The sequence below is a fragment of the Coloeus monedula genome, assembly GCF_965178545.1.
Source record: "Coloeus monedula genome assembly, chromosome: 1".
In the NCBI taxonomy this organism is placed as follows: Eukaryota; Metazoa; Chordata; class Aves; order Passeriformes; family Corvidae; genus Coloeus; species Coloeus monedula.
In genome coordinates this window covers 52,991,209-53,014,833 of record NC_138781.1, presented here as the reverse complement: position 1 = coordinate 53,014,833, position 23,625 = coordinate 52,991,209, and the positions used below count along the sequence as shown (strand labels likewise).

Below are 23,625 nucleotides of genomic sequence, written 5' to 3'. Positions count from 1 at the left end.
TAGACCTCTTAAAAAGCCCAAACCTAACCCAGCATTTTAGATAAATGTTTAGTTAAAGTAGTAACCTGAAGGACTAGCTGTTTGTGGGGTGAATAATCAGGGCTCATTTGAACTTTTAACTTCACCACAGGTCTGGTTAAGCATTTCATCAGCCACTCCTACAAACCCCATTGCAGTTTATCTTGAGATTATCATCCTGTTTTAGTAATCTTCCTCTCTCTTTAAATAAAACAGCATTTCAAATTCCTTTTGAAATGCAGTTGTGAGAGGACAGAACTCTGTATACAAGCTCTGTTTATCCTCTTAGCAATTTGCTAGTAACATAAGTAGCTGTAAAGATCTAGATAGGGTGAGATTTTGAACTAATTCCAGCAGATGGAACTAGCGGGTGGTTTAAACATTTCCCTGGCTGTCCTGTCTCCTGTGTAGTCCTTAGCTGCTATGTGTGATATTTGCTGGATACGGAACTGTTTCTGGATTACTGGTTTTTTCCTACTCCGCACCACTAACTGATATCTGCTTCTCTTGGCCACTACTATTTGTATGGATCAGTAAGTGTTTTCTCACCATGAGTGTTTTAATAACTTTGTGGACAGTCAGGTTTATGCCTCTGGGATAATTTAGGGTGGGTGGAAAATTACATAGCGTTCCTGTGTTGTGTTCGGTGCTGGGGCCATATTTCCTGCTGACCTTCCCCCACTGACGTCAGCGGAGTTTCTGCAGTAGAGAATTTGGCCCACTCTCTGTCTAGTGAAATTATGGCCCATCAGTAATGGTGGTGGCGTTACGGGTCTAATTTGTCCAACCTTTATTTTGCTGAAGGATGAGAAAGGTCTGTACCTTTCATGAGAGGTATCCCATCCTGTTTTTGAAAGACATGAGTACAGTAACCTTGAGAAATCAGGTTAATTCATCCTATTTTCTGCCTTGGAAAATACAGCAGGTGCAGAATGCAGGAGCCTGTGTTCTGCTTGTTAAGCAGGGATTTGTGCAAAGGGCATAGTCTGTCTCCGCTGTACAGCCCACCCTGGCTGCTCGTCTGGCTCTGGGTGGATTTTGGAGGTGTGTATTAATGCCTGCACCCAGTTATTTGAGAGATGACCTCTGCCTCTGTTGTGTGTCCAGGACAGCTGAGCTGACAGCCTCTCTGTGATACAACATTGAGCAATCCAGGAAAAGTCAAACCTGTACTGACAGCGCGTCTGGTTGGGACTGCAGTTCCTGTCCCAGGATTACAGAGCTTGGATTCAGTAAATGTCAGAAATCAATTTTTAGTGCAAGCTGGAAAGATAATGATTTGGTCAGCATCTCTTTTGATGTTAACTAGGAATAGGGTCCAATTGTCCAATTCCCATCCAAGCTAAGGGAGCCTCTCATTGATTTAATGATAAATTAAAAATATTGGCATTTTCAAAGTGTGAAAATGAAAAGGTTTAAAAGAAATTGAAGATATTTTCTGAACTTATTCTGACAATAAACATTTGAAATTATGTTTTTGTGGAGATTTAAGCTTACAGAGTCTGATCAAATATCTTTAAATTGAACATTCATAGAAAATGATGTAATACATGCTTTCTGCAGAAAGTTGTTGTATAAAATTTTAAGCTGAGTGGACCCAGAATTCTTTCAAGCATGAGACCGGCTTAATTCTTCTGGAGGTACAAAGTGTGTTTGCTTCATATTGGTTTATTGAGCTATCGCAGTCCAGCAAGGGTCACTCCTTATTCGAGGAAAAAGGGAATCAGACAAGCAAAAAGTCTTTTCCAGTCTCTGAGTAAAATGTAGCTAAGAAAATGCTATCAGTTTAAAATCTGGAAAGACAAAATGGCTATAGAAAGTCAGGGTGTTTTCTTCACTGCAGACTGTTTGCTTTGCAAGCAGTCAGTATAAAAGTGGTTTGTTAGTGCTTGATTAAATTTTGTTTTTCTTCTTCTTTAACTACCTATGTAATCCACCTTTATTCAGCTATCAAAAATGTTGGATTTGTTGCTTGTAAGTAATGCTACTAACACTTCTAAACAACTAAATGTATCTGTAGCTAGATAATAATTCAATGAAAATGGGTAAATTGTCTATGAAAAAAGCTACAGCCCTTCACAATTTTCTGACATAAAATACAAATCTGTTTCTTAAGCTACAAAATTGCTTAAATAATGTGTAGACTTGCAACATACTTATCTTTATAGCAAAAGAAGAGGCTTATTTCAGAGTAGAAGTTGTTGTTAATTAAAAATTAGTACGTTTTGCTTACCAATCAAGTAGAATCAACCTCTCTTTGGGAAAATGACTAAAAATCCAATTGCAGAAGAAGATAAATCTGTTAGTAAATCCAGCATTTTCCTGCTCACTGATCTAAATCAGTCATTCTAATCACTTTGATTAAATTCTGCCTGCTCTGCATGTTTGTGCTTCTGGTTCAGTGGCTTCCCAAGCTAGAGCAGAAGGCATACACTTGAGCCTGATCACTGGTGTGCATCTGCTCTAGATCACCCCAGGGAGGTGATCTTGCACTGACAGGGCCTGTTTTGGATCATATCATGAGCTCCTTGCTATTACATGATGGAGATCTTTGCCTGTGCCTGCCCAGTGGTTTCTTGATGCCTGCCTACCTGAGATAAAGCGGCTTTGAGTAACAGAGGCCTGAGCCTCTATCATAGGGATATAAAACCGGCTCTGTCAAGTCGGAGCAAGGCCCAGCTTGCTCTGCAGCCTCCCTCTGACCCAGATCAACAGCCTTAACCTCAGGGAAGGAGGATGGCAACACAGAAAACACTGAGCAATATGGCCCCCATCACCCTTCTGGCTTGCAGTGACATGTAGCCCTGGGACTTCCTAAAACACATGGTGCCTTTGCTTTCAGTAGTCCTCTGAGAATTTTTTTTGTGCATTCTTGGAGGCTGTGATTTGGGTATTTTTTCCTCCTACAGTTGTTTTATTCTGTTCAGCCAGGTTCATCTGGCCATGCTTAATTTGTAGGGGGAGTGGTGGGGATGTGGATGTACAGGTGAGCAAAGAATAATTGATATGATGATGTAAATACAGAAACTGAATCCTAGAGAATAAAAGATGAGAGATGCAGAAACATTAAGCTGAGTGCTCTGCAGAATGTGTTCAGGGCAGATTGACAAGGACTTTCTCTCCAGATCTAATGATACTGAAGATTTAATGGGCAGTACTTGGAGACAAAATTTATTCTTCCGAGCTATTGATGCCTTCATAATTTGTGAGTGGCAGACTAAAGTGGGCTATAAAGGATTGTGGAAGGGCCATCAATAACCAAGTAAGAAAAATAATGTGCATCCTCTAAACACAGGCAGTAGTGAGTGCTGATGAATGAGCTGCAGAAAGGCAATGGTATGGTTCAGGCAGTTGACAAAAGAGCAGGAAAGGAAGATCATGACTGTGGCTGGTGTTGAGGACCATTCCTCAAAGGCATTCCAGCTTTAGGTCAAGGAGTCTGTTAAGACCCCTGAAGTGGCACAGCATGTCCCATGGTTCCTTTCCCGTCAGCCAAGATGGGAAGTTGGGAAGGAAGGTGTGAGCTATGCAAGTCCATAGCCATTACCACCAAACTTGGTATGGAGACTGTGCTATCATGGTGATATAAGACAGGACTCTGCTCTGATTAAGAAAGGCCTGCCTTGAGAGTCTGTGTAGGTATAATTTTTAGGATCAGCTCAGTGCTCCCAGTGATGAGAATGAAACATTTTGAAAGGTCAGAGAGTATGGACACTTGTGTCTCTGTGAGTGAACTTGTTCAGCTCATCCCAAGGGGGTGCGGTTCAGCTCACATAGTAGCACCTGGGTCATCATTATGTGCCTGTGTGACTTAAATTTATTCTTGCTGGAGGAATGACTAGACATTGAGGACCTTTTGAGTTTAGCTGTGACCGAATTATGTACAAAATTTTTGGACATTTAACTGCATTTTTCATCCAAGTCCACAAACAGCCCACAAACTTCCCTTTTCCTTATGACATGGCTTGATGTTGCTTGCTTTGCTTTGTTTGTAGGGAAAACAAAGCTGGAGAGAGCTTAGGTGGTGTGCCGAAAGTCATGGCATGCAACAGTGGCAGAGGTACGACTGTTACCTGCTGTTGAGCTCTGTAACCACAAGGCATGTTGGTCAGGACACATTGCCTAAATATGCAATGACTGATATTCAAAAACGGTGCATTTCTTAGAGCATTTTCTGTAAATGCTGAGAAAAAAATCCAAACAAATTAGAATTGTTGATTCAATTTCTTAATTAATACTTTTTCTCTGCTCCTTCACACTAGACCGTTGACTTGGATTGAAGAAAGGGGGCCAGGGATGAGACGTGAAAAGAAAATCAACTTCTGTTTCACAAGTGGTTGCCTGGAGAACTTCCCTGAAGCCCCAAGGTCTTCCGTGGGCCTTTTCATGCAGGATCAGAACCTCTTTGCCAAGAAACTGCTGGGCCAGGTCTCCAAGGAGGAGCTGGCTGCTGAGAAATGGCGAATTTTGCGGTGTCTTGACCTTGCTGAGGTGATCCAACAGTACTGTGAAGAGCCAGAGAAAATCTATTCCTGAGACTGCTCTTGGGGAAGGAGGAACATGGCAGACGGAAAAGCTGTAGGGCTAGAGCTCAGTGTTGCCATCAAGCAGTTGCTATTTCTGGTTCATGACCTTCTTTTTGAGTATTTGTGATTCCTGGGCTGTCCAGGTGGTCTGGAAAGTCTGGGCTATACCCCGTGCCTTCTGGTTCGCACCAGACCACAGCAATTGCCCTGCTCTGATGCATCTCTGTCCTTTCAGGTAGTTAGGAACCTAGCAAAAACAAGCTTTGCTGTGATTCAGCTGGAAATATCACTGAGAGTAGATCCTGCAGGACTGTAAATACTATATATAATTCTCTCTGCCGGGGTCTGTCCCCCCATTCCACATCTGTCTGGAAATGAATGTGTCTCAGCAGTATTCATGTAATATTTTTTAGAAAGAAGTATTAGCTAGAAAGATGTTCCAGTTCAGTTTTCCACCTCTTTACTTGAAATACAGAACTTGTGCCACCACAGTCCTGACCTTTTCTTCCAGTTGTCCTGAATTGTCTGTGTGTTTGCTCTAATTAGTAGTTTTGCCTGTTAGATGGGGTGCGGGGGGGAGGTTGTGTGATTTCTGGGTTTCAAATAGAAATTCAAATTTCTATTTGAAATTAGAATAAAATAGAATCTGTGTTGGTATCAAACTAGAATAGAAGAAAAGTCTTGTCTCTTGATAGGTGCCATATTTATTTCATTCAGTTTCTCTGGTGCCCTGGGCCAACATAGAAATCTTTTCCCAGCAGAGATTAGGAACATGCATTGAACTAATGCATTGCCTGCCTACTTTCTGCTGAATCTAAGTATTTTTCTTTTTGAACTGGAAGCAGCATATTATTCTCCTTCATTTGTGTTGTAATTCAGCAAGCGAGGGGATCATAGCAAAAAATAATAAATATCTTGCATTTAAGAAAAGAAAATCACTAATGTACTCCTAGAAACAGAGAAATTCATTAGGAATAGTGATAAATTTAGAACAGTATTGTAGAAAATGGAGCAATTTGCAAATATATCCATGGTTATGTCATGGTTGAACCCCACCTGGCAACTGAGTAAATAAGCTGCTTGCTTATTGTACCTCAGTGGGATGGGGGAGAGAATCAGAAAGGTAATAGTGAGGGGAAAAAAGGTGGGTTGAGATAATGACAGTTTAACAGGTAAAGCAAAAGCTGCACATGCAAGCAAAGCAAAACAGGGAGTTCATTCACTGCTTCCCATGGGCAGGCAGGTGTTCAGCCACTCCCAGGAAATCAGGGCTGTATCACACACAATGGTGACTTGGGAAAACAACCACCAGCACTCTGAATGTCCCCCCCCTTCATTCTCCTTCCCCAGCTTTATATGCTATATGGTATGGAATACTGCTTAGTGGTCAGCTGTCCTGGCTGTGTCCCCTCCCAAATTCTGGTGCACCCCCAGCCTTCTCACTGGTGGGATGGGGTGAGAAGCAGGAAAGGCCTTGAGGCTGTGCAAACACCGCTTAGCAATAACTAAAACATCCCTGTGTTATCGACACTGTTTCCAGCAAAATCCAAAACACAGCCCCATATTAGCTGCTCTGAATCAAATTAACTCTACCCCAGCCAAAACCAGCCCAGGGTATAGCATATGACACTTGTGGGAATGGCTCTTTAGCATTTTTACTGCAGTCACGGGATCATGTATGAAAACATTATCACTTCCCTAAAGAAGCATTTTAATTTTAGAAGCCTAAGCACGGCACAACACTATTAACAATTCCTCTGGTTGTCTTTTACTTTCTAATTACAGCATCTGTTGGTGCTGTATTAATATAGCAGCAAACTTCAGTCTGGGCAATTGTTCTTTCAAACCAAAACAATAGTTTTTTTTCTGCTTTATCATTTGGGCAACTTATTAATAAGGGACCATGAATGTTCACATAATTATAGCCAGTCAATATTGACAGTTAAAAGTCTTCCTTTGGGTAAATGTTCATTCAGAAGTTGGATACAATTCAGTTCGTTGGAAACAAAAAAGGGTAGTCTGTGTAGTTTTCTCCGAAATCAGTCAGATCTTAACAGTGACTGGAGCTTGATGTGTGAATGAATTCTGCATGTGACATTTGTTTAAATCTACCCTATCTGTTAAAATCAGTGATAATTCTCCTATTGCCTTCAGTGGATTGAGACCCACGTGGGTTGGCAGCAGATTTGTGCAGGCAGATCCCGTGCTTGTCCACCCAAATGGATGCCTTACTGAGCATTCACAGGGACTTCTGTGCCACTGTGGTGGACATGGCAGGGGCAGATCTCATGCTGTATGAGGGGCAAAAGTGGATTTTTGGCAAAACACAACCAGTCCATTTGGGATTAGAATGAATTAGAATCTTCTGTGTATGTTTGCTCTGTATGACAGCCAGTGAAAAGTCCTGTTCCTTGACAAACTCCTCATCTGTGAATAGGGGGTTGTCGCTGTTGTACCGAGGACAGAGAGAAGAACGACATTAGAGAGATGGGGTCCAGGAGAAAATGGCCGTTTATTAATGAATTAAATCTGTCTTTTTTAACTTGCTTCACCATGGAGGAAGGATATGATTGGTCCATTGGTCAGCCACCTTCCAGAGTGATTGGCTGAATGGTATAACACCCATTTCCAAAATATTTTTTGCAGTGTACCAAAACAATCTCCACCACAGCCTGCACCTGTGAGATAGTTTACAAAATCTCAAACTGTTTCCCAGCCAGTCTGCATGAGAAAGGAGTCTTTTCACAGGCGGCTGTAGAAAGCTAGAAAGTTTCTCTGCTAGCTTTTTAGTATCCACAGGGGGTGAATGCCACTTGTTTATGTGAGAAATGAGACAACTCTTAAAAAGATTAATTTATTGAAAACAGAAAAATTGAAAAATTACAGAAATCAGAAAAATATAAAAATTTGGGATCCTATGGCTCAGTAGATGGTATGCCCCAGGAGCGCAGGGATATGAGATCTTCTGGCTGAGACAGAACTAGACCTCAGGTAGAGAAAAAAAACTTGCAGTGCTGAGTTGACTTTAAAAAATTACTAAAAGCCCCTTAAAAGGGGTAAGGCTTTTAATGCCCAGCACCGACGTCTCCCACAGCTAGTCCGGAGAGAGCAAGAGGGGAAAAGAGAAGAGGGCCCGCCTCTCGGCTTCGTCCTTTTTATAGTTTTTGCTCTGCCCCCAGTCTGCCCACAGCCCGCCCCTTCGGTCCAAAGCGATTGGTGCTTTCCCTTTGATGGATCATCTCTGTCCACCAATGGCTCATCGTTGTCAAGGGGGGGTGGTATCAGTTTGAGATAAGGGAATACAATGCCTTCATTAAAATTCAGGTATTCAGGTTGCCATGGAACTTGCCTGCAGAGTAATGGCTGTGGTTAAAAATAGCTGCTGGCTATTAAGACTGGGTGAGGGGGTTTGGCCTTGGAATCAAAATGCAAGTGAAACACACAAATAGTATTAAAATACATCCAACACACCTCAAAACACTTGTAAAAGTATACAGTAAACACAGGAAAGGTAACTCTTATGGTGTACCAGTGGTTTGTAGCTTGAAAAGGGGCAAGTTTGTGACTTTTTACTGGGAAAAATTTTAACTGGGAAGGGTGCAACTCTATTAATAAACTTTAAACAAATGGAAACACTGATAATGGAACTGGATTTTTGTACCTGGGCTGATGGGTTAATTGTAACATTCAATTTAAAAATAATTTACTCAAAATTAATTACTTAAAGCACTTAATATGCAAAGACCAAGCACAAATAGCGATTTCATGTATGACAGTTTACATTCAAACTCACAATGGGTAGTTGGGGAGGGAGGGAAAAGGGAAAGGAGATTCACACATCTCTAGGCATCAAAATTAGTCAGCACATCTCCCTGGGCATGCTCTGCAATTGCTGGTGAGAGCAGTATTTCCCTAGGAAACAGGGAATAAATTCATGGGAGTTGTGTAGAGCAGCAATATAATACTGTGCAGTGAATTGTCCTCTGGAGAAGCTTGTTTCTACAGAGAGCACCTGGGGAAATTAGCTGGTTAATTTAAGCTAGGGAAGGCAGGTGCCTAGAGCTTGAATATCCCACACTCCTTCATTTCCCTCCCATTCCTTCCAGCTAACCTGCTTACCTACTACTCTGTCCTGCTCCTGGGAGCCTGCATCATTTAAATGGCTTTTCCTTCTGCCCTGTGAATTTGCCAAGTGATGGTTTGTATACGGGAGCTACTGGATGTCCAGTTCCAAATGTCTGTATTGTTTAACCAGATGTCAAACTCACCAATAAAATACTGGAACTTTTAATCATTCTTTTTTGTTTCCTCTATCCTTCATTAGTTGTTCCCATTGCCTGTGCTGAAAGTGGCTCTGTCCCAACTGTTTTTTTTCCCCGCTTTCACTCCTCAAGGCCTGTGAAATCCTGCCAGGGACTACAGGCTGTGATAATATTCTAAAGACCTCAGCTGCCTCATTCTCCTGTTTCAAAGTTCTGAATACAGGTGTGGTAGGATTTGTAACCTTACCTCACCTCATGAGCTCTCCCACAAAATTCCTGCCCTTTCTGTGCCATCTGACACTTACCCAAGAGTACTGGCAAGTCTAAATCTTGCTGTACACTTCCAGTTTCCCATTCACAACAACCTGGTGTCTTTGAGGAACCTTATTGAATGCACTAGGTAGAATCTAAAACAACTATTGAAATGGGTTTTCTCGGGGTTTTAATAAACTGCTTTGTCTTAGCAGAAATGACAAAGAAAGAAGAGTTTTTCAGATAACATTTGGTGTAGCCTGAACCCAGGCAGTTTCAGAGATGCAGAGGTATGAAAAGGCAAGTATAAGGTGTGACATAAGCAGGTTAATATATTGTGTTCTTGAGATGTGGCTGCTTTTCTACTCATTCTGCTGGAAATCACCCCACTCCTGTGGAACACTCTAGGAGGTCCATTGTAGGAATCTTATGAACTGCCTGATTCTATGAGTTTTCCTGGAAAGTGCTATGATACACAGTGCTCCCATGTGAAGGAGGGATGTTCCTTTCCTGACAGAGGCTGGAGATTGGCAGATGAGACATGTGGAGCCACTAATTACAGCAAGCTAGCTGAAACCTGGAAGAAGTGGTTTGATCCAAAGCCCTTCTCAGAGGGCTAGAGATCATGGGAATGGAAAATTTCCCAAAAGCAAAGAAACTAGATATTGGTATGAAGAGCTGGAAAGCTGTGTGAGAAGTTCTGGCTGAGAGGGAGAGATGGGTATCATTTTGGGTTCAACCTGAGAGCTTTTTCTGTGGGTCCTGGGAGCAGGGTCTAATTTACCTGTGTGATTACTTAGGATTATCAGGAACAGAATGGGAACATGGGAGGTGGGAGGAGGGGGAAGGCAAAGAGGACTGGGGGACACCACAGGAGCTGCTTGAGCTGGGCATTATTTATGAGGAGGATGTTGTTGGAGCCTTCCCCTGAGCAGATCAGAGAGGCAAGGAAGGGGGAAGGTGAGGGCTGGCAGCTGTGCAGAGTGGGGCTGCTTTTCAAATAGCCCTACTGCGTCAAAACCAGCTTTTTAAAACAAATAGTATGTATGGTATCTGAGTAAAACTGCAGGGCTGAGTTGGGATTGCAGGTCCTCCAGCAGTTTGTAGAGGGGTCACAGTGGTAAAGACTGAACTGTACATCTATTTTTAGCTGTCACTCAAGATGTTTGATTCCTTCAGGTCGTAGTATGATCCAGCCTCGAACACCCTCACGGTTTGCCAGTGAGTGATGCACCAAAGGGAGACTGGCAGCACTGTGTGCTGATGTAATTCATGCAGGAGCACTCACTGCTCCCCAAGGCGTGTGATGTGTTCTGTGCAACAGTAATAAAGCACAACACCAGGAAGCTAAGGATCTCGGCTAAAATAATAACTCCAGGTTTTTGACAGAGATATATTTGGTTAGCCTTAAATGCTGTAAGCTGGTATTTGTAGAGGCTGAATTAAATAAGGTTACAGAACTCTGTTGAGAAACCTGCTAGAATTTTTGTTTAAAGAAGGGATGTAGCAGAGGTATTATCAGTAGCAGACTTCATCCCTAATCCAGAAGAACCAAGCCCTGAAATGGGAAGACAGAACATGTCCATGCAGTACAATATGGTTCAATATAAAACACTGGAGCCAGCTCTGGCTGAGCTACCTCTGTTACCACAAGGGCTGGCTTGCAATGCAGTTTCATCCGAGCAGATGTGCACAGCTTCTCAGCAGAGCTGGGTGGCCTCTGTGGAGCACTGGGCTAACTCATCAGGCCATGTAAACACACCCACAGCTCAGCCTGAAGCACCCCTTTGGCTCCTGGCCTTCCCAGCATCAACAGTAACTTCCTCCGGTTTACATTTACCTTTTGGGCTGCAGAGGGAACTGAAACACAGCTTCCAACCTGTGCTTTTTGCTTTCTTGCTGACCCATCCTGGTTAAAACAGACAGCTTTTTTCTCACCCTTGAACAAGACATAAGTGACAGGGCTGCTGCTTGGTGATAGCAACAAAGCTGCAGGGATCATCATGGAATTACAAGCTACAAAGCCCCAGGTTTAGTGCTTGTCTTCCACATCTTGGCAATAAACACACCTTACTGGAGCCCAGCTGCATGCAGGTCAACAAGCAGAGAAATTTCAAACTAATAATTTAAGTAAAATTACCATCATCAGAAGCTCTGAATAGTAGCCTGCAGATATGCATGCTAGCACTTACAAAAATAAATGTGTCCTGGTCTAATAAAAATCACTTAGTCTGAGTCACTACTTCAAAAAACTTCTCTAAAACTTCTTACTCAGGGAATCTTAGATCACGTTGTGTGTGAGCTGACTTTCTGATTCTGCTGCTGCTGCTGTTAAAACCTGACTACTAGAGTTCCTATTTACCACACCTGGTGCATTGTGCCACCCTGCCTGACCTCCAGTAAGTCATCCCTTTTCCCTGATAAAAGTCGACTTACAAAGAATCCAGTTCATGTCTCTAAAACAGCTCAATTACCTCTAGGTAGTAAATAACTAATACACAAATTAGGGCTTTTGGGTGTTTTGTGCATGGGTGTTATTGCAGCAATAGGTAAGTAAAAATAATTTGAAAATGCTAGGTTAATTATTAGCAGAAAGTCAAGACAAGCTCGACAGATTAATAATAATAATAATAATAATGTTGTCTGAAATAATGTCCCTTTGTGAATATTCTGTCTTTTGGGAATTTTAAAGCACCCCAGAAACAGATAGGATAAAGCTCTGTATTAGTACAAAGCAGTGAGCAAACCATTAGCTTTTCTTTTTTCTTACATAATGCAAATGTTGTCTGGAGTTCAGATATAGTTCTAATTAAAATAGTCTCTTCCAGTGATTTGGGAAGCAGCACTCTGGCAGCATTTGGGTTTTTTATTTGATGCCAGGATTTATCGCTGGTGTCCCAGTCTAAATAGGCAGCAGTATCGCCCTTCTGTGTGACTCTTCAAGGAGCTGTTTGTATCTGTTGTCTCTCTCTTTCTCTCACCTACATCAAGGGCTCCTCCACCTTTTAGAAATAGTACAGTTCCCTTGTAAGTTGCCATCTCTCCTTTATTCTGGCCCTTATTATGAGCAGTACTTGTAGATAACATGGCTTTGCAAAGACTTGGTGAGTTTTTAAATTAATCAGTATGCCTTTTCTCAGTTTCCTCTGATGTGAGTTGTCATTTTATGAATTCCACCACGGGTGGATTTGTTATTGGGTTCAATCGTTTTAAGCCTTTTCTTTCTAGTACTGAAGCAAAATACACATTTATTATGGAAAAGACCTGGATGCTGACATTATCCTATCATTGACTATACCTGCATTTTAATATTGCATTTTTGCATATGGGGACTGTTTTAATTCCTAATCTTGTTCACATAGACAGTGTTCATGTTTAGACTTTTTCTTTTACTCTGCCGAAAACTGTTTGTCTCCAGACTTTAAATGTTACAGAAATTTCTTTAGGAACTGTTAAGATGGAGAGTTACAATTGCCTTATCACCATCTTTATCTTATTTTGACCTATGGCAAAATCCAAACTATCTGTGTTCCTGTTTCTGCCTGTATGGCTTGATCTTGTCTGCTAGTCCAGCTGCACTGAACTCAAGCAGGATGGGTTTATATGTGGGTCTTTGTGCACACCTTGCCTCTCACCAGGCATGCTTTTTGCTTTGCAATCCACCTCTGCTGCAAACCTCCTGTGTTCTAACGTTTGCTTCTCTTGTAATAGGATGTCCTGCTGTTGTACCCTCACCTCTCTGGGCTCATGAGACTGTTGCTCATATCTGCCTTATTACAGGTACCTGTTTTATTGCATGACCACGTAGGTCATAACTGCACACCAGAGCACTCCTGTGTGCTGTTTATATCTTGTTTTTCTGTGTTAAATTATCAGCCATTAGAGCTTTCTCTACTTTTGCTTTTGAGCTTGATTTTATTAGGAGCTCATCTTTCAGTCTGTCATCCCAGCCTGCCAAGACACAGTCATTGTCAGCTGTAGCCAGGTTACACACTCATGAATCATTTTGGAATGTCCTTGGTTTCACTCATCAGAGAAACTCTATGCATGGAGGTGTTTTTGACTGGAAAATAATGAGGGTTTGTGTAGCTCAAACAGTGGACCCAAGGATTTTTTTTTTCTATTCTATGCCCTATTTTTGTTGCTTCCAAATCCCTTTGCAGGCACAATGCTCTCAGAAATTCAGCTTTGTGCATGGCAGAGTGCAGCTGTGATGTTTTAGGGTGCAATTTGGCACACATTTATTTGGGCAGGACCACCAAGCACCCACTGCTTGTCTCTGTCATGCTGCGTCTGTGCAACAGTGGTGCTTCCATCTTCTACACCTACTGCTTTACCCGTTGAGTTTCCTCCAGATATGCTGTGCTGTTGCCATTGCTGCAGCCCCTTTTTCAGTATTTTAAGGTGTGGCCCTGAGGTGATTAGTAAGAGGATCAACAGAGGGTTGTAAGGAAAGGAACAGGCACAGCAATTCTCCACCCAAAATCTGGCCAACAGTGGGAGGGATGGAGTCTGTTGTGGAGGGAGGAGGGACAAGGCTGAGCAGTCACTCTTAGTCACCACTTCACCAGCACCCCCACAACAAGGGAGAAAGGTGGGCTCAGTGATGCAGCCTCACATCCCAAGCTCTTGATCTCCTCATGTCCCACCCGAAGTGGTTTCAAAGCGGGCAAGTGTCTGCGAAGGTGGTTGACATCAGTCACGAAGGAAACCTGGTAGAGGAAGGCTCCCTTTGTCTCTTACCTCATACACACCTTCCTTAAATATACCTTGCTTTCTTTTGAATTCTAGCCAAGAGCCACATTCCTTTTAGCAGCTACTTCAAGATGCTCCCCCTTGCCAGCCCACAGCACCATCTGGCTTTGGGAAAGGAGGTGAGATGGGAGAGCAGCACAAAGTGAGGTCTAGCACCACTCCCGCCTTTTGGTGCTCTGAGTGGGAGTTGTGCCTCACTGTGAGAGCGAGGAGAGTGATGATGGAAACCCACCCAGGAGCAGGGTTTCACCTGGACACTGTGCTCTCTTTTTCTGCCTGCTAAGTTCCTATTGTGTGGTCTGCAGTAGTAAGGGTTTGTCCCCTGGCTTTGGAAATCCTGGAGTGGACAACTTAAAAATTTCCACTTGGGGTGGAGCTCTGGACACGGTATAGGATTGGGCTGGTCATAGTCAGTTTGGCTTCTTCTTATCACCCTCTGAGCAGCAGGATTTGTACCTTCTCTTTCTCATAGCTCTGCTAAAGTCACCTTTTCAAGGAAGCAGCAATGCCTTGACTGGCTGCATGGGTCTGGACAGCCATGCTGCTGCATCAGGAAAGTCCTGCATTCTAACAGCTCCCTTGGGGAAGCATCTGGTTTTTGCAAGTAAAACTGGAGTTAGAACTTGATCTGTACCATCACAAATACGACAAAGTACTGACTGTAAACCTCACTATTTTCCTACTCCATGGTATGCAGACCTCTCTCCTCTCTTCACGAGTAATTTGTACAGGACAGCCCCAGTACAAAGGTGAAACCAGTGGTTCTGGGCAGTGATGAATGCTACAAGACAGATGTATGTGAAAAGGTTAAAAAAGGGAAAATGTAATAATTCCAATAAAGAAAGGATAGGGGAATTTTTACCTCTAGTCTTAGTTGCATCAGTAAGATACTCTGCAAGGTTGATCTATCCTCTGCACATGCAGCTGAAAGGATTTTTTTCTACATTGATATTCTCTTTGCAGCAGCTTGTAATAAGACGTCACTCTCACTGCTCTGGTCACTGAGTATGTTCAGACTTGTTTATTAGGCAGAAAACTGCAGTAAATCATAGTCAGGTAGCTATTACTGGCAGTGTAATATCTTGCTATTAATGCAGCTCTGATATTTTGGAAATTCAGGACACTAATATATATCAACAACTCAGTCTCAGTCCTGTGAACATACCCAACTGATTCTTAATGCATTAAATAATCACAGTTTAATCTGCCTGTCTGCTTTTGGCTATTCATGTCAGGGAACAGATTTGTTTTAAACGATGTCTTGCAGCTATTTTCTTTTTGACTGTTCAGTTTATTCAGACTAAAGCAAACAGTTTTCACATAGTGAAAGCCTTATACAGTAATCCTTACCTGTGCAAAAAGAATGCTAAGGGTAACAACATCAAAATGTACTACATCTCACCCACTTTCTTCAAAATGCAAAACAACAGAAAGCCTCTTGAGGTGGCACTTGTCTATTCAAGCTGATTTTAAGACCCTCTCAGAGAAGCTGTGCCCTTAACCTGTCACAGGAAAAAAGAAAAGCAAAGCTGAAGGGACATCTGTTGATGGGAGGTGCAATGAAATTGGTCCCAGCAGCATCAAAGAGTGGGATTTATTCATGGGAGGTGTTCAGTGGTAGCATGTGGATGCAGAAATAGAACCATGTCATTTGTCTGGCTGTCACAGAATAAACACACAGCAAATAAAGGCCAACCTGAGCATGTCGGGGGCAGAGCTGGCAAGAAGGTAATTCCATTTCGTGGCGCCAGAACTGATTTTTCCCAGACTGAGAGAAAGCAGAATTTCTGACCAATTTTTGTGGACATGGACAGAGACTTTGAATAGTGATTGAGATCTCTAAATTGCAAAGTAATACTTTGCCTCATTTATAACAGATCTGGGTCTTTTTACTTCTTTTTCTCAGATCACTCTGAGGCAGAACAAATACCTCATAGGACAGGTTTTTGCCTTTCAGTGTAGACTTTATGACTGTCAGAAAATATTCTTATTAAATGAAACAGAAAATAGAAAAACAGCTCCATCTGGAAATTGAAAAGTGCTTTTCCAGGACTGAGCAACTCCATGTGAAATGTCATTTTTTCAAGCCAGCTCATTGTATGAGTTTCGAGGCGATAGACAAAAATGGTTAAATTACTAAAGTCAGATTTTAAATTGAAAAAAAACCCCAAACATAATAAAAACTTCGAATTTAAATCTAGTTAAAATTGCATTTGAAATTAAAATGCAGTGCCTCTTGTTATTATGTAAGTAAAATAAAATAATGTGATAAAATCAGCAAAAAAACAATGCATATTTTCCACCTAAGTTTAAGATAAAGTTGCTGAAACTGGGGAAAGCTCTTGGCAAAATGACTAGGGCCAGAAATTTCTGAATTAGTAAAATATATTTATATAGCCCTAACTTCTCACTGAATGCTTTTTTCATTTTACTGTATTTATTTCAGTATAGTTGTGTCTCGGTTTTGAAAGACAGGTGTCTGCTAAGGAAGGCAGAAGCCCCCCTTGAAGTGGCAGATATAACCCTTTTTCCCTCCAAGTTATTATATTTTGAAATCAAGGGCCTTTAGGCAGAGATGTGGGAAATAGGAATAACAGTTCTTTACTATATATATATATATATATATATGTATATGTATATAACCAGTCAAACAAAACAACAACAACTATGACAGTAACAGCACACACAAACCCAGTGCCAGCCTTCTCGGCTGTCGGGCCCTTTCCCCTCGGGTGCAGTTCCGCTCGCAGCCGGCAGGGGCGCTGGCGGCTCCCGGTGAGCAGGGCAGGTGCGATGGTTCCCCCGCGGCTGCAGGGGGCGCTCCGGAGTGAGCTCGGGAAACACGCGGGCAATGGCGGCCTGGGATCCCGGGAAGGGAAGGAACAAAGGCTTCACAAACCGCTGGGCAGCCAATCCCGGACTCTCAGGAGCAGCAGGCTGGGAACGGCAGGCAGGAGCGGCAGGCTAGAGCGGCAGGCTAGAGCGGCAGGGACGAACGCAAATCCCGGGTGGCAGGCGAGATGTATCCAGATGGGAGAACCCCACGGAGGCCCAGGCAGGCAGGGCGAGCAGGGCTACAGCGTAGCGAAAGCTCGAAGCAGCAGCAGCGGGGCAGGGCAGCCACAGCTCGGCCTCCAGCAGGGCAGGGAAAGCGGCTTTTGGGGTCCCGGCGTTGTTTCCAGCAGGAAGAGAAGAACGGCCAAAAAGAAAGAAACAGCAGCTCCTTTCTCTGCAGCTTCTCTCTCCGGACGCTCAGAGCGAACTGCCCCCACACCCAGGTGTAGACAAGAAAGTAGCCAGGCCCGCCCCACTCCCTTTTTGTCTTTCTTAAGTACAGCTATTTGTCCCCTAGCAACATGCATATGGGAGAAAATTCCTTTAACAGAAAAAAAAAAAAAAACCTAAGACTAAACTAAAACCCCCAACATTATCCACCCCGAATTTTTTCCCATACTAACATGTTACATGAAACTTAACTTTTTTTCTTAACCATATAAATCTATGCATTACCCAAATTATATACAAATATACATGCTGATAGTGATACAAGTACAGAGCCATGGGTAGTTCACCCTAAAACAAGGTCCCCTTGAGGTAAGCATCGGGTCTCTCCATCCTTTTGCATCACCCACCAGGTGCAACCTGGTCCCTGAGCAAAAACGACCCCACGGATGGGTTTGTCTTTGCTCAAGGCAGACTTTACCCAAACAGTTTTTCCAAGCATACCTCTCATGTGCACCACTGGAACCTTATCTCCGTCTGTTGTTTGTAGGGGTTCGGATTGGGCAGGGCCTGCTCGGCTGGTGGAGCCTCGGGTGTTAACTAACCAGGTGGCTCTTGCTAAATGCATCTCCCAGTTTTTGAAAGTCCCCCCACCCAGTGCCTTCAAGGTGGTTTTAAGCAATCCATTACACCGCTCAACCTTCCCAGCTGCTGGTGCATGGTAAGGGATGTGGTACACCCACTCTATGCCATGTTCTCTAGCCCAGGTGTTTATAAGGCTGTTCTTGAAATGAGTCCCATTGTCAGACTCGATTCTCTCAGGGGTGCCATGCCTCCAAAGGACTTGCTTTTCCAGGCCCAGGATGGTGTTCCGGGCAGTAGCGTGAGGCACAGGGTAGGTCTCCAGCCATCCTGTGGTGGCTTCTACCATTGTGAGCACATAGCGCTTGCCTTGGCGGGTTTGAGGCAGTGTGATGTAATCAATCTGCCAGGCCTCCCCATACTTGTATTTGGACCATCGCCCACCGTACCACAGAGGCTTCACCCGCTTGGCCTGCTTGATCGCAGCGCATGTCTCACAATCATGGATAACCTGGGAGATACTGTCCATGGTTAGATCCACCCCTCGGTCTCGTGCCCACTTATAGGTGGCATCTCTGCCCTGATGACCTGAGGCATCATGGGCCCATCGAGCTAGGAACAGTTCTCCTTTATGTTGCCAATCTAAGTCTATCTGGGACACCTCTATTTTCGCAGCCTGATCTACCTGTTTGTTGTTACGATGTTCTTCATTAGCCCGGCTCTTGGGAATGTGAGCATCTACATGACGGACCTTCACGGATAGCTTCTCTACCCGAGTGGCAATGTCTTTCCACTCTTCAGCAGCCCAGATTGGTTTTCCTCTGCGCTGCCAGTTTGCCTTATTCCACCTTTCCAGCCAACCCCACAGAGCATTGGCTACCATCCATGAATCAGTGTAGAGGTAGAGCTTTGGCCACTTCTCTCTTTCAGCTATGTCCAGAGCTAATTGGACAGCTTTGAGCTCAGCAAATTGGCTCGATCCACCTTCTCCTTCAGTAGCCTGTGCAACTTGTCGTGTGGGGCTCCATACAGCGGCTTTCCATTTCCGGCTAGCGCCTACAATTCGGCAGGAACCATCAGTGAAGAGGGCGTATTGTCTTTCACTCTCTGGTAGCTCGTTATATGGTGGGGCTTCTTCAGCACGTGTCACCTGCTCCTCTTCTTCTTCAGAAGATAACCCAAAAGTCTCACCTTCCGGCCAGTTCGTAATTATTTCCAAGATCCCAGGGCGACTTGGGTTTCCAATTCGGGCGCGCTGCGTGATGAGGGCAATCCATTTGCTCCAAGTAGCGTCGGTGGCGTGATGCGTGGAGGGAACCTTTCCTTTGAACATCCACCCCAGCACCGGTAGTCGGGGTGCCAGGAGGAGTTGTGCCTCTGTGCCAATTACTTCTGAGGCAGCCTGGACTCCTTCATAAGCTGCCAGGATTTCCTTCTCTGTGGGAGTGTAGTTGGCTTCAGACCCTCTGTAGCTTCGGCTCCAGAATCCCAGTGGTCGGCCCCGAGTCTCACCAGGCACCTTCTGCCAGAGGCTCCAGGACAGACCATTGTTCCCGGCTGCAGAGTAGAGCACGTTCTTCACCTCTGGTCCTGTCCTGACTGGGCCAAGGGCTACGGCGTGAGCAATTTCCTGTTTGATCTGGGCGAAGGCTTGCTGCTGTTCAGGGCCCCAGTGGAAATCGTTCTTCTTGCGGGTAACCAGGTAGAGAGGACTCACGATCTGGCTGTACTCGGGAATGTGCATCCTCCAGAAACCTATAGCGCCTAGGAAAGCTTGTGTTTCCTTCTTGTTGGTCGGTGGAGACATTGCTGTGATCTTATTGATGACCTCAGTAGGAATCTGACGCCGTCCATCTTGCCACTTTACTCCCAGGAACTGGATCTCTCGGGCAGGTCCCTTGACCTTGCTCTTCTTGATGGCAAAACCAGCTTGCAGGAGAATTTGAATTATTCTCTCTCCTTTCTCAAACACTTCGGTCGCGGTGTTCCCCCACACAATGATGTCATCAATGTACTGCAGATGTTCTGGAGCCCCACCCTTTTCTAGTGCAGTCTGGATCAGTCCATGACAGATGGTGGGACTGTGCTTCCACCCCTGGGGCAGTCGGTTCCAGGTGTACTGCACGCCCCTCCATGTGAAGGCAAACTGAGGCCTGCACTCTGCTGCCAGAGGAATAGAGAAGAATGCATTAGCAATGTCAATAGTGGCGTACCACTTTGCTGCTTTGGACTCCAGCTCGTACTGGAGCTCCAACATGTCCGGCACGGCAGCGCTCAGCGGTGGAGTCACTTCATTCAGGGCACGATAGTCCACAGTCAGTCTCCATTCCCCATCAGACTTGCGCACAGGCCAGATGGGGCTGTTGAAGGGTGAGTGGGTCTTGCTGACCACCCCTTGGCTCTCCAGCTCGCGGATCATCTTGTGGATGGGGATCACAGCATCTCGATTTGTCCGATACTGCCGGCGGTGCACTGTCGAGGTGGCAATTGGCACTCGTTGCTCTTCCACTTTCAGGAGCCCAACTGCAGAAGGATTCTCAGATAGTCCGGACAGGGTGTTCAATTGCCTAATGCCCTCTGCCTCCACAGCAGCAATACCAAATGCCCACCTGAGTCCTTTTGGGTCTTTGTAATAGCCATTCCGGAGGAAGTCTATGCCCAGAATACACGGGGCCTCTGGGCCGGTCACAATCGGATGCTTTTGCCACTCCTTCCCAGTCAGGCTCACCTCAGCTTCCAAAAGGGTCAACTGCTGTGATCCCCCGGTCACCCCAGCGATGGATACAGGTTCTGCCCCCACATGTCCCGATGGCATTAAAGTACACTGTGCCCCAGTATCAACCAATGCATCATATTTTTGTGGCTCTGATGTGCCAGGCCATCGGATCCACACCGTCCAGAAAACTCGGTTCTCCCGTGCCTCTTCCTGGCTAGAGGCAGGGCCCCTCTAGCCCTGGTTATCATTCTTTCCCTGGGTGTACATGCTCGAGGTACCTTCAAGGGGATCCGACATATCATCCTCCCTTCTGAAATACCTGGCAGCTCGATCGCGGGAGGCTGAGGCTACCTTCACCTTAGCGGAACCCCCTCGGTTAGTGCCTCCCTCCTTGAGTTCACGCACCCGCGCTGCCAGGACAGAGGTGGGTTTCCCATCCCACCTCCTCATGTCTTCCCCATGCTCACACAGGAAAAACCACAGCTCAGCTCGTGGGGTGTACCCTCTCTCTCTAGCAGGGGGACGACGGGCTCTGACTTGGGGGCCTGTGACTCGCACTGGTGCCACACTGACCCTCCTCATCTCCTCCCTCATCTCCTCCCTCATTTCCTTCCTCATCTCCTTCATCTCCTCTTTGAGGTCCTGGACCACAGCAGAGACATGAGCTTTCAGCGGGCCATTGATCATGCTGTCATAATGCCTGAGCTTGCTGGCAACAGAGCCCACGGTTTCTCGGGTATTGTCAGCATCAATCATTGCAATGAAGGTGGTGTATTGCGATGGCCCTAGCCTTGCCAGGTTCCACATCATCTGTCCTGTGCACCTGACCTTATCGGGGTCATTATCATGCTGTCCATCCCTCCCAAAGAGTACCTCTAATATTGCCACCTCTCTTAGCTGTTGAATCCCTTGCTCGAGTGTCTTCCACTGCATTCTATGATGGTACTCCTGCATTCTTTCTTTGTGAATGAACCTTTCTCTCACACTCATTAAGAGCCGCTCCCAGAGAGAAAGGGGCCCTGGCTCCCTCACAAATACCTGGTCCACACCTGGGTCCTGGGTCAATGATCCCAGATACCTTGCCTCACCACTATCCAGTTGCACACTTGTGCCCATAAGGTCCCAAACCCGAAGCAGCCAGGTGGTATAAGGCTCACGCCCCCTTCGCGCAATGTCATTTCGCATAGTGCGGAGACTGTCGTACGACAGGGACTCAGTGATGATTTCTGGCTCTGGCTCTCCTGCTGGTTGTGAGGGCCCTGGTTGTCCATCATCATTAACTGGTCGTACTGATTTGGTCTTACACTTCCTCCTTTGCACAGGGGCGACTGCTGCTGGCTGTGGTTGTCCTTGTGGTTCAGCTGAAGCCTGGACGGTTGTAACATCCGTGGGTTCTACTGCTGCACCATCGGACTCACCCTCTTTGGGGCAGGGAGAGGGCTTTTCACTAGCTGAGGAGGTGTATTCCCTTAGCAATTGGCATATCTCCTGGCGCACCTGGCCCATCTCCTGGCACATCTCCTGGCGCACCTGGCCCATCTCCTGGCATATCCCCTGGCGCACCTGACCCATCTCTTGGCACATCTCTTGCATCCCTTTTGCCAGTACCCCCACCCAGTTTGGGTAGTCCATTTCTGAGGTGGACTGTTGGGCGGTATCAGTCTGTGGGGTGGGGTCTCTAGTGTCTGGGGCTACGTCAGTCTCTGGGGTAGGATCTCTAGTGTCTGGGGCCGTGCCAGGTTCTGGGGCAGGATAGGGCTCTGGGGTAGGATCTCTTGTGTCTGGGGCCATGTCAGGTTCTGGGGCAGGATCAGGCTCTGGGGTAGGAACTCTACTCTCTGGGGCCATGTCAGGTTCTGGGGCAGGATCTCTAGTCTCTGGGGCTGGTGTCCGGGTAGATATCCAAGCCAATCTCAACTTATCCTTGAGTGCTAAATAGAGTAGGCCTATCAGCAGCAGATGGTTAATATTCAGAGGGAATTTAAACCCTTCGAAAATTGATGGGGTGGGCCCGAAGAACTGGTTGAGGGGTTGGGGGAAAACTTCCCCTGGTGTCATTTCCTCACAGAAGGTACCATTGTTAACATAACCCCAAAAACATGTGCTCAGTGTGTGATAGCCGTTTATCCATGTGCCCACATTCCGGAGGAAGCTAAAAACCCATGAATTCCTCACCTTCTCAACCCATAACGCAAGCTGGATAACAGCAATGGTAGCCTTAGTCAGAGGACCCATATTCAAGTAAGGAGCTGCAAAGGGGAAGAATATAGCTACGGCCACATGCCACCCGAACCAGGGTAAACTAGACCACATAGTGCAGCCTAACAAGGTTCCTATATCTGGCACACAAAATAAAGTTCCAAGAACTGTTATTCCTTTTTTTTCACCTCTCTCTCTTAATGCCCTCAGGCCCCACGTTGGGCGCCAAGATCTGTCTCGGTTTTGAAAGACAGGTGTCTGCTAAGGAAGGCAGAAGCCCCCCTTGAAGTGGCAGATATAACCCTTTTTCCCTCCAAGTTATTATATTTTGAAATCAAGGGCCTTTAGGCAGAGATGTGGGAAATAGGAATAACAGTTCTTTACTATATATATATATATATATATGTATATGTATATAACCAGTCAAACAAAACAACAACAACTATGACAGTAACAGCACACACAAACCCAGTGCCAGCCTTCTCGGCTGTCAGGCCCTTTCCCCTCGGGTGCAGTTCCGCTCGCAGCCGGCAGGGGCGCTGGCGGCTCCCGGTGAGCAGGGCAGGTGCGATGGTTCCCCCGCGGCTGCAGGGGGCGCTCCGGAGCGAGCTCGGGAAACACGCGGGCAATGGCGGCCTGGGATCCCGGGAAGGGAAGGAACAAAGGCTTCACAAACCGCTGGGCAGCCAATCCCGGACTCTCAGGAGCAGCAGGCTGGGAACGGCAGGCAGGAGCGGCAGGCTAGAGCGGCAGGCTAGAGCGGCAGGGACGAACGCAAATCCCGGGTGGCAGGCGAGATGTATCCAGATGGGAGAACCCCACGGAGGCCCAGGCAGGCAGGGCGAGCAGGGCTACAGCGTAGCGAAAGCTCGAAGCAGCAGCAGCGGGGCAGGGCAGCCACAGCTCGGCCTCCAGCAGGGCAGGGAAAGCGGCTTTTGGGGTCCCGGCGTTGTTTCCAGCAGGAAGAGAAGAACGGCCAAAAAGAAAGAAACAGCAGCTCCTTTCTCTGCAGCTTCTCTCTCCGGACGCTCAGAGCGAACTGCCCCCACACCCAGGTGTAGACAAGAAAGTAGCCAGGCCCGCCCCACTCCCT

At 45.7% G+C, this 23,625-nt stretch overlaps 1 protein-coding gene across 5 annotated transcripts in view; it reads left to right on the top strand.

Annotated features, from left to right (window-relative positions):
- Positions 1-8,822, top strand: part of BLVRA (biliverdin reductase A) — a 35,493-nt gene extending 26,671 nt beyond the window's left edge. For all 5 annotated transcript variants that reach the window (XM_082287866.1, XM_082287869.1, XM_082287867.1 and 2 more), the window contains exon 7: positions 4,281-8,822. In XM_082287866.1, coding sequence (XP_082143992.1) covers positions 4,281-4,554 — 274 coding nt within the window. In that variant the 3' untranslated portion in view covers positions 4,555-8,822. The remainder of the gene's footprint in view (positions 1-4,280) is intronic.
- The last annotated feature ends 14,803 nt before the right edge of the window (positions 8,823-23,625 follow it).